The 13,283-nt window shown below is 41.7% G+C and overlaps 3 protein-coding genes across 3 annotated transcripts in view; 2 read left to right on the top strand and 1 right to left on the bottom strand.

The window, feature by feature from the left end:
* Window positions 1–4: 4 nt before the first annotated feature.
* timm8b (translocase of inner mitochondrial membrane 8 homolog B (yeast)) lies at window positions 5–2,422 on the top strand. The gene is made up of 2 exons (XM_086216012.1): window positions 5–246; window positions 1,044–2,422. Exons 1-2 carry the CDS (start codon window positions 145–147, stop codon window positions 1,209–1,211), a joined length of 270 nt encoding a protein of 89 aa, XP_086072138.1. The 5' UTR covers window positions 5–144; the 3' UTR covers window positions 1,212–2,422.
* Window positions 2,423–3,388: 966 nt separating this feature from the next.
* il4i1 (interleukin 4 induced 1) lies at window positions 3,389–8,694 on the bottom strand. The gene is made up of 7 exons (XM_086216007.1): window positions 8,551–8,694; window positions 8,173–8,387; window positions 7,980–8,092; window positions 6,251–6,452; window positions 6,097–6,165; window positions 5,877–6,013; window positions 3,389–4,223 (listed from the first exon to the last, which is right to left on the bottom strand). The coding sequence occupies exons 1-7, from the start codon at window positions 8,579–8,581 to the stop codon at window positions 3,458–3,460; spliced, it is 1,533 nt and encodes a 510-aa protein (XP_086072133.1). The 5' UTR covers window positions 8,582–8,694; the 3' UTR covers window positions 3,389–3,457.
* A 2,586-nt stretch (window positions 8,695–11,280) lies between these two features.
* Window positions 11,281–13,283, top strand: part of snx19b (sorting nexin 19b) — a 35,177-nt gene continuing 33,174 nt past the window's right edge. Inside the window, exons 1-3 of the mRNA XM_086216006.1 lie at window positions 11,281–11,377; window positions 12,242–12,525; window positions 12,628–12,822. Of these exons, the coding sequence (XP_086072132.1) occupies window positions 12,322–12,525; window positions 12,628–12,822 (399 nt within the window). The 5' untranslated portion in view covers window positions 11,281–11,377; window positions 12,242–12,321. The remainder of the gene's footprint in view (window positions 11,378–12,241; window positions 12,526–12,627; window positions 12,823–13,283) is intronic.

Raw genomic sequence — 13,283 nt, 5'->3', positions numbered from 1 at the left:
GACCTGCTGTAAGCCTCTGCCGCATGTGCATGTTGTTCATCAGCGGTACGTTATCAACTCGGACTCTTGCGGTGAAAACGAAGGTCACGTCGATGGTCTGTCACTGTAGGCTTCTGTAACACACAAACTCGCTTTAGTCTTGTAATGGAGAGTTTTGACAATCTCAGTGCGTCGGAGAAAGCGGAGGCAACGGAGCTTCAGCGTATGATCGCGATAGAGCAGCAAAAAGCACATTTCCAGGCGCAGGTGTGTATCCTAGCTCGAAGCTAGTTAGCTTGCTAGCATTGGCACCTAGAGGCTACATGCTAATACATGAGTTCATGGGCTGAGGCGAGGTCGCAGATTAAACTAACAACTTTTAGAGGATTTGTTACAGAAATTTTCCTTGCTAATCGACTACACTATAATGCCAGAAATGCAGCGAATGTTGTATTGAAGTAAAGATGTTTAGTGTATCTGCGTAACTATGACCATGGTTGATATGCTGCTCGTAGGTTATCAGTATAGTTAGGTCACGTTACATGAATCCGTCATCTTTAAGTTGACTTTATTATGCTAAAACGTGTCTTTAGTTTGATGTTAAAGCCCGGATTTGAAATCAAAAACAAGCTTGTGAGTTGCCGATAGAATTTGTGTATTGATTTTGGACCTGTCATAGACTTGTTAGATGCTGGCAAGGTCACCACTTAGCTGAACCAGCAAGGATTGCAACTTGGTAGTTAACTCTTCATCTATGGCCTCCTTCATTTGGTGCAAGTGTACAACTTCAGCCAATTAGCGTTGTTTTTTGGGATGAACATGAACTGAATAAGCGCTTAGCACATGATCCCATGCCACTGTGACATAATTCATGGAAAAAGTAGCAGTACCTCCTGATTAGTAGATGTCTTTCATTTCTGTTTTTTTTTTGTGAAAGACCCAAATTTCATCAGCCCAGCATAAACGGAACTCCTGTACTGCAGTCTCCAAAAAGAACTCTCGTCTCTGTTCCACATGTTTTCACTGCCCTAATGATGAATTCACCCCTCACGTGTCTATTTCAGGTGCACAGTTTCACCGATGTGTGCTGGGACAAGTGCGTGGACAGCCCAGGTTCAAAGCTAGATTACCGGACGGAGACATGCCTGGTGAGCTGTGTGGAGCGATTCATCGATACCACCCTGTCCATCACCAACCGCTTCACACAGATGGTGCAGAAGGGCGCACATTGACACTTGACTATCCACACCAGTGGGACTGTATTTGCGTTCTTAATATGTTGGTGGATAATGTGAAGACATGTTAATCTAGACAAATAGTGTGTGTGTGTGTGTGAGAGGGTGAACTCCAGCCATGCAAGATTATTTAAAAAAAAATGGGGAAACTTGCCACAGTCAGTAGGAAATAAACAGACCCAGTGAGATCACCAGCGCAGCGTGTCTGTGATACTTTGTGTGCAAAACAAATGTTTGCAGAAGCAGGGAAATGGGTCACTCTGCAAGTCAAGACTGGCGTCTGCAGCAAGTGTTGGGAGAAATGTTCTACAGATTTTTCTCATAAAAACAAAGGGTAAATACTGGTGAATAACTGTTATCAAGCTTTTTCCTCTGCACTTGTCTACAAATATTTACCCTCCCGTCATTCAAAGTAAGCATATCTTAAAGTGTGAAACGAACAAATAAAATACTATTTTTGTTATTATTGTTTGCATCTCACTGAGAATTGTTGCTGAATTTTATTGGCTTAATAAGTGAATAAACCCTATCCCAGCATTCTTTGGGCGAGAGGCGGGGTTCACCCTGGACAGGTCACCAGTCCATCACAGGGCCAACACATAGAGACAGACAACCATTCACACTCACAGTCACACCTACAGTCAATTTAGAGTATCAATCAGCCTCGTCCCCTCTTGATGTCTTTGGACTGTGGGAGGAAGCTGGAGCACCAGAGAGAACCCACACAAGAACAGGGAGAACATGGAGACTCCACACAGAAAGACTCTGTGCTGGAGCCGGGGCTTGAACTCTGAACCTTCTTGCTCTGAGGAGACAGTGCTGATCACTGTGCCACCCCCGATAAGAATAATAATCCAAAACATCAACACTGAGTTCCACTTGTTTTTTTTGACTGAGAACAGAACACCCAACTGGACATGTCCAAGGAAGGTTTTCAGGGAGTAAAACCTATGCGAACACTGAACGATACAGGCTGCAATCATCATTTTTTATGGGCAGTGGCCATTGTGTCAATCCAACCAAGAGCTGCATATGTGGAACAATGAGGAAAGATTCAATTTTTTTTAAAGTACCCATGACAGTGAGCATTATTTTACTTGTTCAATGACCTGTGTTTTATCATGTTACTTAACAGAATAAATCTGATAACACCCAGATAAACAGTATTTGCTTCCAGGTTGCCTGCAACTACCTACATCAATGAAACTGTATTGCTAATTGCAATTTTCAGTCATAAGAGTGTGATAATTAAACTGAAAGCAGCCAGTTTTGTGCTAAAATCACTCGCTGGAAAACCTTGCACAAGAAGACAGTCAGCAGTGCAGTTTCTTGAAAGCTTGTAGGTCTACTTGAGAGTTTGCTCACATTTCAGAATTCTAGCTCAGACAAAAAGGCCTTCAACCATAAAACAAACATTCTGGTGAATATCTGGGATTGCTGGCAGCATCAAATGTGGGACCTCGTTGAGTGTGTGATATAATTAGCAAATATACTCAAGGTTTACTCATAAAAGTGAACCATGCTTTGGTTTAGATTTTGTCAGAATGATTCAATGTTTTTTGTTAGAATATCTTTATTTGTATCCCTCATCATTCTGGCTTTGCACCCTGAACCTGAACAACCAGACAAATTTGGAGTGATGCTGCTCAAGTACATTATTTTAGATTACATGAAGGTGTGATTCATATGTTTGTGTTCACTGCAGATGTGAATCAGTGCCTTCCAAATCCATAACGGATCACATTTGGGTTGTAGTTATGTGTCACGGTTTGTCGATGCTGTGGTAAAGGTCATTTGCAGTTGACTCCTTTTAGCAGACATCAGTTCTGCTTAAACGATGCCAACCGCTGGCTTGGAAACCCCCCCCCCCCCTTATTTTGTTTTCATACATTTTATGCAAATAATGGCATAACACCGCTGCTTTTAAGAGGCATGAATCAGTTTCTGCGATCACTTTGTAACAGCTTAAAAACTGAAGTCACAATCGTGGAGCATTAGACATTTAATTTGCATACATGGTAATTTGATTAGAATGATAGTTTACGGGCTTCCAATGCACAAGCCGTGATCCATAGATACATACCAGGATCAATAAATATATGAATACAAAATGCATGTCATGCCAGACATGGTTGACACTGACCTGCATTTACCATGAAATATGATAAACCAGTCAAACCTGCAAAGAGAAAGTATGTAGAAACTTGTGTTAAGGAAAATAAAGTATCATCTAGATATAAAAACTACATTGTCAGGCTATTAATGTTTTTAGCTGCCCTGAGGGCAGATTTCATGGCAGTTTCTATCCACCCATGAGGTGTGGCTGTGTGTTCTCCTGCAAAATGCACCTGTCCCTCACTCTGGAATAGTTCTCTGGCATATTGTCCCTGGTAGGGTGTGAACAGGGCAAATGCTCCCAGACTGTAAGGATCCAAGCCCCACTTCTTTACCAGCCCCCCTGTCCACAGAGGTCTGATTTCCTCCCCGTGGATCTTCACCAAGTCCTCCAGCACCACCGCCATCAGTTCATCTTCGCTCATCCCCTGAAAGAGGGTGGAGTCATCAGAGCAGGTATAAGATGCCAGCAAGGCTCCTGCGGCTGTACTGGGAAAGCTGTGGCTTGGGTAGTAAATGAAGCGAGAAGGCCGGTCTGTTACGCTCTTCCCACCTCTGATGCCCTCTTTCTCCCAGAAGCGCTCCCTGAAGCTGAGTACCACTTTGGTGGAGCTGGCATAATGGACTGAGCGCAGGGCCTCCATTTTTTCCGCAGACAGGGGAGGCTGGAAGTCAATGAAGAGGGTGGCCTTGGCTGTTGCTGTAATCAGGGCGTAGTCCACTGTTAGGTTGGTCGAGGAACCTGAGTTACGCCAGTCCTTGTATGTTACTGTCACATTGCTGCCACCTGTTTGCTTAATGAGTTTGACTTTGGAGTTGAGGAGGATCGTGGCATTTAACAACTGATAGAATGCCCTCGGGAGGTGCTCAAAGCCATCCGTCACTTCAAAGTACCTGGAAAAAGCAGCCAATCAAAACAGCATTTAAGTTAAACTGATCAATAGCTATACATCAATGACATGATTGTGTATGATGTGAGACGTCACTCATAGAGACACAACCAAACTATGCAGTTATTTACTTGAGTAGAACAAGAATGAGTCATTGAAACCTGGAGGTAAGTTAGCATTCTTGAACAACTACTACATCATCTCAGTTTTTTGTTTTTTTTTGGATAAATGCCTGAAATATGGTCTGTAGCTAACATTGGCATAAGATATTTTACCATTTTTTTCTCCACAGCATAAAGTCAATAAATACAACACTTGTTACATATCTTAAAAATAACTACAGAGTTTGGAGTTATGTACATTTGCTACCAAGTGGCTAAGTGGGCTCACAGTGTCACCTCACCAAAAACAGTGGAAGTTGCAAAAGGTAGCCTGAGGGCACATTGATATCCAGTGTGCGTGATGTCGTTTGTGTTGAGAAAACCATTAGCTTTGGGCTTCAGTGACTGCATTTTCTCTTCAAAACTCATAAAAGTGGTGTTCTGTAGCGGACTCTACTCTACTTACATAATTCACCTCTGTTACTGCTAGGAACCAAGTTCATTGTTTTGAGCGTTTCAAGTACGTTGTTGTTGTTGTTACTCTGGTTGCTAGGTTTCCTGTGGTGAGTTTTCGGTTGTTGATGTTATGATGTGAAGAGTGAAGACGCATTCATTAAACGGCTCGCTTTCAACTTGCGTTTTTACTACGCTGCTCAACTCGCCTCCCATGCTTAACTCTACAGTTCAATATTATCTTGCTGATCAAAGTATGTAAGTCATAAACTTTTGTCTGCTTATTTTTTGCCAGCTACCAACTTTCAGCCCATTTTTTGGGTTTCACAGTCCTCAATGTTACTACGTTGAGATGGGTATACGCAGATTTCAAGAACTGTAGTTAGTGAGCACATACAATCATACAAAAACTATGTAAAATATCATCGATAGCTGTTCCAAATACTCCAAGTAAAGTGCTTCAAGACTGTATTTAATAGGCCTTTTTCATATGAAATATAAAGTAAACACAGGTCACTACACGAGCCTTAATTAATGTGATTAGTAACACTAGTATTTATATACCTCAAGGTCTGTGTGAAAAACTGTTAGAATATAAAACATGAATGTTTCAAACTTTTCACATTGACCTCCCGTGTAATCGGCGGTATCTTCATTGTCAAATTACTTTTTTGTGTGTGCTTTCCTATAACTTTGTTCTGAAAATTGATTAAAAAAGTAAGATTCACTGACAAAAACAGGGATTTTTTGAGTTCCTGCACAGCTCTGTACAGTCCTGTCCATCTGCATATCTTTGACTTGATTATATCAACATCCATTCATCTGATTGAAGTCAAACTCGGCACGTCCGTGTCACCCTGAGAAGGTGCAGGTTTCTGGATGTGAGTGTCTGGGGTCTGAGATGACAAAGCAATTAAAATTGTATCTGTTTGCAAGTATTTGCTCATCGTCGACAAGAGGTCAAAGGTAACAAGGTAGAAGAGAAATCAGGCATTGCATTGAATGAGATAACAGGCAAATAACTGAGATCATAGAAATAAAAGTGAGAACCTCGTGATTGGCATGCATTGCATCAAGGATTAAATCCAAAGGCCATTTCTTACTCTGTGTTATCATTGATGTCTGACTGTATGTACAGCATCTCTACCAGTGATGTATAGAAAAGACTGTTTTCATTCAGGATGTCTCCGATCATCCTCAAGGCACCACGGCTCAAGTTGCCCTCCTTCACCAGATATTCCTGTCGGTGACAACAGAGTGGATTTATTGCACTGCAATTAAACCTCAACAGTTATAGATTCAAACCAGGACTTGTGTAGGTACCTTCACTGTGTAGGAATCATATTTATCCAGCACAGCGCTGCAGTTACTTGTCTTAAGGTCGTCCCTCACCTGCGTGCAGATAACAACAGTTACAAAAAGACATCCATGTCTTTGAGGAAAACATGTGAACTTTTAATGTGAGGAACATACAAACCTTCCACAGGGCCTGACTGAAGAGCTCAGCAGCTGACTTCCCCCTCTCTTTTTCATTAAGGGTGTAGTTGAGTATGTCTGGGTTATTTTCTACTGCATAGGTTTTCTGAAGCCCCCCATTTACCAAAAAGTAGGTATTGATGTCATCTTGGATAAAGTGGTTCAAGGGGATTTGTAATTTGGAAACAAAGGAGAGCAGAATCCTATAAAATAGACAGGGTATATTAGACAGCACCAGTTTCCTAGGTGACAGGAGAATGCCTGTTCAAAACATGTCTATTTGGTTGCTACTTCAAATATACTGAAATATTAATCTTGTTGATGTGAGGTGTGAACGTGTATATACACTAACAACATGGAAAAGACTAGAGACTATATGAATAACAGACAACATGTTTGAATTGTACATAAATGCAACTTTCACATTTCAAGTTCAGTAAGGGCAACATTTAAGAATACAATAATATGCTCCTTTCAATAAAGCCAGTCATATTCAGCTGAAAGATTTCTCCTTTTTTCTATGCCTTCAGCTGAGATCTGATCAGGTATTTGGGTGTCCAAAAGATTGCTATGGTCCAAGGACATATGAGTGAAACTGAAGTATGTAAGTATTTGCTCTATTTAATGGGCCTTGATCAGTCTTAGTGAAAGGCAATGTTCACAAAACAATAAGAAAAATGAGAATGACCGTGATGTCACGTTACTCAAAATATTGTCCTGTCGGCGAAATATTGGTGGTTATGTCACAGCTAAGCTGGCACGTAAGCCCTCTGTGCAATGTGATTGTAACTTCTCATTTATACCCATATTGAACCAGCTCACCTCTGGTCACAGGTTCACTTGTCTAACCTGTAGATAATTATGGGTGTTCGTTGAGAAGTTGAACTCTATACCACGTCTATTCACATGTTTGTCCTGTTCGTTTGATAGGTGTGATCCCTCTGTTAGACTTTATTGGCCATGTGGCTGCAACCTGTTGCTCACTCACAACTTGTCACCTTTTGATATCGTGTGTGTTGCGCTGTGTAAAGTAAATCCGTCCCTTTCTGATCTTGTGACACAAGAGATTCCCGGCTTACATCAGGTCTTCGTGTATGCCTCAGCGATGATGTCCTGTAAGTGTGCTCAGGTTAGGTCAGGTCCAGACCAACATGAGCAGCCAAGAGTGAGTGTGCTCCCAGAAAATTCCTTTAATACTAAGCATTTGAATTGTTTTTGTGTGTGTGTGTGTGTGTGTGTGTGTGTGTGTGTGTGTGTGTGTGTGTGTGTCACCCCATTCATCCTGGGTTCCACAAACACACAAAGTTATATAAACTATTGCCAAATAAACACAAATCAACAACTCAGTTTAGTACACATGAGAAATATCCCTTCAGTCAAACACAGAATTATATTTCAGTCATTATTCCCCAAGAGATCCAAACAAACTAGAGATTTTGTTACATTCATACAAAAAAATTCTTACGAAGTGTAAAACCCTTGTTGCACATTATTATTGTTTACCCATCGCGTGTTTTTACATAACAAAAAAACACAATAATAAATGATTAATACTTAATGATATGTGAATTACATTAAAAAAAACATTTTCAAATGGAGAGAAAGAAAGTCAGTGAATTCCTTATTAATGCTTTAAAAAATCATTAATATTGATGTAAACCTGAGTACTTGTTAAGCTCCATTGCCAGGCAAGACAAAATAAAAATGAGAGAAGACATTCCTTTACTCACTTATGGAAGCTGGGGATTCTCATGGCGCCCACTTCTGCGTACCAGCCTTCTCTTCTGTTCCTGAATGTCTCAACACGTCCTCCGATACGATTACTGGCTTCTATGATGGTCACCTTGTTGCCCATAGGTACACATGATCAGTCTGTTCCATGCAGTACAGGAGCTCCTTCAGGAAATATACATATTACTTTACCTTGTGTCCAGCATCTTCCAAAAACTTGGCAGCGGTCAGTCCAGCTATGCCCCCACCGATGATTGCTACATGTCGAGGTGTCTTTGAAGCAGGGAGACCCTTATCTACGATGTCCAGGAGCTCATTGTAGTCAGTGTCTTGGAGGCACTCATATAGAGGGTCTCCAGTGATCCCACTAAATGCAAACACCACAACACCCACCAGAACCAGAGGAACTGATGGAGGAAGAACATTTGGATAAATTTAAATGCAGAAACACTCATGCATGATCTAAGCAACCTTCAGTTTCTTTTCCTCCCTGCTAACATGGCAAACAAAACCAAATCTCATGTGTAAGCGATAAAGTTTGGAGTTATGTAATTCATGATTCATAATTACAGAATTTGCACAGTGCCATGTGAGTCATCATCTTCAGGATGGAAGTCCACAATCTGGGCGGCTTCGTCCTGCTGTTATTGCTCTCAGAGGAAAATGACACCTAGAAGATATGGCTCAGTTAGACACGCCCTTGGACAAATGTACAGACTTTTTCCAAACAGTAAAAACTTCTCAGTTAACGAAAGCACATGCATCATTATCTAATGGTCAACATCCACTCACCTCTACCAAAGGTAACGTCTCATAAGTTGTCATGAGCCGAGTCATGACTGAGTACCTGTTTAAGCTTAACTGACTCTCTATATGGAAGCAGCGCGGAGAACCTGGATGTGTGGTATGTGTGAAATTGCACACAACGTAATTTAATGAGGGGGGACTGTGTGGCTCCTCAGGTCTTCCAGAAATATTTTCCCACACCGGCTCGAGAGTCAACCACACTGAACAAATCAGATTAGTGAGGTTATACTAGTCAGCATACCCCCCATTTCCTCCATCTTTGCTCATTTCAATATCTGACCTGAGACTGTTCATTCACCGGTCTCCAGAAATGCCTGCAAGTCATACTTAAAGCTGAATTATTAGTTTTTTGTTATTGTAAAAGCATCCTTTTAATTTTTTTTTTCAAAACTACTTCTTAGTAATTAAAAAAGAAACTCAAGTACACCACATCTTAAATTATAGTAATAAGGCAATTCCACTTACCTTGCTCAGTGTCAGACACTTGACAGACACATGAATGACTCTTGAAGCAGAGGCAAAGTACAGTTTCGGTTTCCTTTCAAGAGAGGATGCGGAGGTCTGAATGATATTTTTGTGACAAAAGTGCTGATGACAAGTGGAAAACCCTCCCAGATGGAAATGTCATGTCTTGATTCAGACCTGAATTGATGGTTTAGCAGAAAACTGCTGAGGTGAGACAGCCACCTGACCTGTTCAGGTAAGACTCAACGTGTCAGCTCATGGACTATAAAGAGAATAGCTGTTTCTATAGGTCAAAGGCAGTTTTTACTTCATTATTGTCAGTAAATGCGAAGCACAATGTTGCTGAACTAATGAGAAATCCACAGCAGAGTCAGTTGTGTTAATGTGTAATTGACTGTGCAAGGTATGACTTGTGCAACACCTTCAGGCAGAGGACCTGAGCTGGAGGATGACAGACTCACCCTTTTGGGGTGAGAGGGACTTTTTATCTATCTATCTATCTATCTATCTATCTATCTATCTATCTATCTATCTATCTATCTATCTATCTATCTATCTATCTATCTATCTATCTATCTATCTATCTATCTATCTATCTATCTATCTATCTATCTATGATATAAAATTGAAGGCACACAGAACCAGCAAGGCTACCACAGCATCCTGCAGCGACACGTCATCCCATCCAGTTTGCGTTTAGTTGGACCATCATTTATTTTTCAATGGGAGAATGACCCCAAACACACTTCCAGGATGTGTAAGGACTATTTGACCAAGAAGGAGCGTGATGGGGTGCTGCGCCAGATGACCTGGCCTCCACAGTCACCTGACATAAACCCAATCCAGGTGGTTTAGGATGACATGGAGCGCAGAGTGAAGGTAAAAGGGCCAACAAGTGCTCAGCATCTCTGGGAACTCCTTCAAGACTGCTGGAAAACCATTTCATGAAGCTCATCGAGAGAACGCCAAAGCAGTAATCAAAGCAAAGAGTGGCTATTTTCCATCCATCCATTTTCTTCCGCTTATCCTGTTAAGGGTCACGGGGGGCTGGAGCCTATCACCGCAGCTTTCGGTCCATCACAGGGCCAACACATAGAGACAGACAACCATTCACACTCACAGTCACACCTACGGTCAATTTAGAGTATCGATCAGCCTCGTCCTCTCTTGATGTCTTTGGACTGTGGGAGGAAGCTGGAGTACCTGGAATTTTTGACTTGACATTCTATGACCTCCATAGATTGTAGCAATTATTATTGTTTTTACTTTTGTTTTAAAGTCTGTTCATTTTCGGACCATTTTCCAACAAAATCTAAAATATTCAGTTCTCAAATTCATTCTTATATTCTTATAATTCACCCCATAAAGGCCTGCATAAAACATCTTCAATGGAGAAAAATATCCACACTTATATGAAGTATTATTCCATTACAGCTGACCCATGAGATGTGGAGTCTGTCATACGGCGCGCACACTCCCCTGCATATTTTGGGCATAAAAGATGAGCCATAGAGGCGGCATGGCTCAGAGGTAGAGTGGCTATCCAGCAACCAAATGGTCGTTGGTTCGATCTTCACCTCCCCCGGTGACCATGTCGAAGTATCCTTGAGCAAGATACTGAGCGACGGACTGGCGACCCGTCCAGGTTGAGCCCCGCCTCTCACACAAGAATGTCAGCTGGGACACTGACAGCCTCCCCCCTCCTGCGACCCTCAATTGATAAGCGGTATAGACAATGATGGATGGAATATGATCTATATTTAATGAGACACCCCTTTCATCAGCTATGTGACTGTTTCGAGAAGTTCATCATCAATTGAACAAAATTTCTCATAAATTAGCCACAACTGTATCCATTGGAGCTGGTGTTCACGACAGAACCGCCATTTTTTTTCTAATCTAAACTATGTCTTTTAAGTAGCATAAGTTAAATTATGTCGTTATTGTTGCTATTTTTTGTTTTAAATAAGTCTTCTACAGTATCAAGAAGGCGTGGGAGGGGCCCGCGTGCAGCCTTCCGCTTTTGAACCTCAACGTCATATAACAGGAAGTAAACAAGTTCACGAGACCTTCAATTGAACACCAGTTTCTGCAGGTTGAATATTTATTGCCGTATTTTATGGAGGTAGGTACACTGGCTGTCCCTATGTGAAGTGCACTTGAAGCGTTCTCTTCACTTAACAGCTAACGACCGTAGAGCGTCTTTGTCTACTGCTGACGCGACAAAACTCCGAACAAAAAAATATGAAATTAAGCTGTTATGAGTATTGGCAAGGGATAACACGTCGCATGACACAATTGAATAACTGTGAATAAATCTATAGAAGGCTATTTTTTACTCGGGCATATATAGGATACTCAATGAAGCTATTTTACTCGGCACTCCGCAAACGTAAAGCCGACGAGTGTCCAGACGGGCGTCAAAAATGATCAATATTGGTTCTGTTAAAAGCAGATGGCGTAGTTGAAATTTCTTGAATGGCAGATGTGCAGCCGTTTATAGATAAGAGGTTCTACGTTCATAAAACCAAACATGTACCGTTTACGTGTAACAGAACAATAAATGAGACATTTCCAGTTGTGGTGACGCGGTTGCTAATCAGAGCAGGTCCTGTTGCTAACACGTCTCCCAAGCTGGTGTCACTATTTACGGCTGAAAAATAAAAGAGCAAATGAATTGGTTGAGAAAGTAACGTTGGCTAGGAAACATTATCAGTGAGGTTAGTTTGACTCCATATTCGCCTTTCAAATATTGAGTCAATGAGAATTAAATGGGTTGTTAACTATGAATGTTATCAACATAAACACAGCAATAGTTGATAGCAAGCGGGCTCATCACAATACTGTATTACCAAGCTTTGTCCTGTTTGTTACTGTACTCAAAGAGTTAATGAGGAAGGCCTCAAACATAACATTATGCACAAACAAGAACTTGTGCCCTGTATACAGTGTAACTAATCTGCACTCATGGTTGGTTTTATTTTTCAAGGAATAATGTTGCTCTGGCATGTGTGAGCTACACATCTTCTCCTGAGGGTGTCAAGCTGAGACAGTAACCCTCGCTGTACCATGGCCGAGGTGCTGGGACAGAGGAGTCTGTTGGGCTTCGGTGTGGTGTTGGCATGGCTTGTGCTTTTCCACCTGCTTGTTAACATCTGGCTGCTGTGTGTATTCACCAGCCTGCTGGTGGTACTTGGTGGTTGGTTGGGCTCACAAGCCATCCTTGAATCCAACAATGTGGTTCACCTGGAGAGGTTTGTCACATTGGAGCAGGTAAATGCACATGGGGCTCCAGTTTGGGGTGTTTATTGAGCACAGCTGAAAATGCTCTTGGTCTAACATATCTCCCTCTTTATTTTCAATGCTAAATTCAAGGTCCAACCTTCCCTGGAGGATGAGCAAGACCTGGACCAGGAGATCCACAACACAGTGAAGAAGATCATTCGGGACTTTGTCTCCTCCTGGTACTCTACTGTATCCTCAGAGAGTGGCTTTGAAATCGAGGTTCAAGAGGCCATGATCTCCATGGGAATGGAGCTGAAGAAGCGTGCTAAACAGGTGGACCGAAAGGTAGGATGGTTAGTGTGGGGAGCTTTTGTGTCACATGACAGCTGGTGGTTGCCCAAAGCCTTACTAAGACTCTTTGTTTTACTCTTGACTTTCTCATCCAGCTCTATAATCTGAGGCAGACATTCACTTTTGTTACAAGTGGTGAAAGCAACCTAGTTACAGTCAGACATTGCAGTGACTTGATTTCTTAAGCATCATGAAAGTGAGAGCATAAAGGTGATTTCACTGGAGGATGGATTTACATTGAATTTATTGCAAGAAAAATGTACTGATCTTGATTCTGAAGTGTTGGAAATGTTAGAGGTATGATTTTCAATATTGTCCATAATACAGGCGGCATGGTGGTGCAGTGGTTAGCAGTTAACCTCAGAAAGTTCCAGGTTCGAGTACGGGATCTTTCTGTGTGGAGTCTGCATGTTCTCCCTGTGTCTGTGTGGGTTCTCTCTGGTACTCCAGCTTCC

This window comes from Aulostomus chinensis, chromosome 10 (genome assembly GCF_037954235.1).
Source record: "Aulostomus chinensis isolate RoL2024-O1b breed Wild chromosome 10, RoL_Achi_v1.0, whole genome shotgun sequence".
In the NCBI taxonomy this organism is placed as follows: Eukaryota; Metazoa; Chordata; class Actinopteri; order Syngnathiformes; family Aulostomidae; genus Aulostomus; species Aulostomus chinensis.
This window is presented reverse-complemented; position numbering and strand designations above follow the sequence as displayed.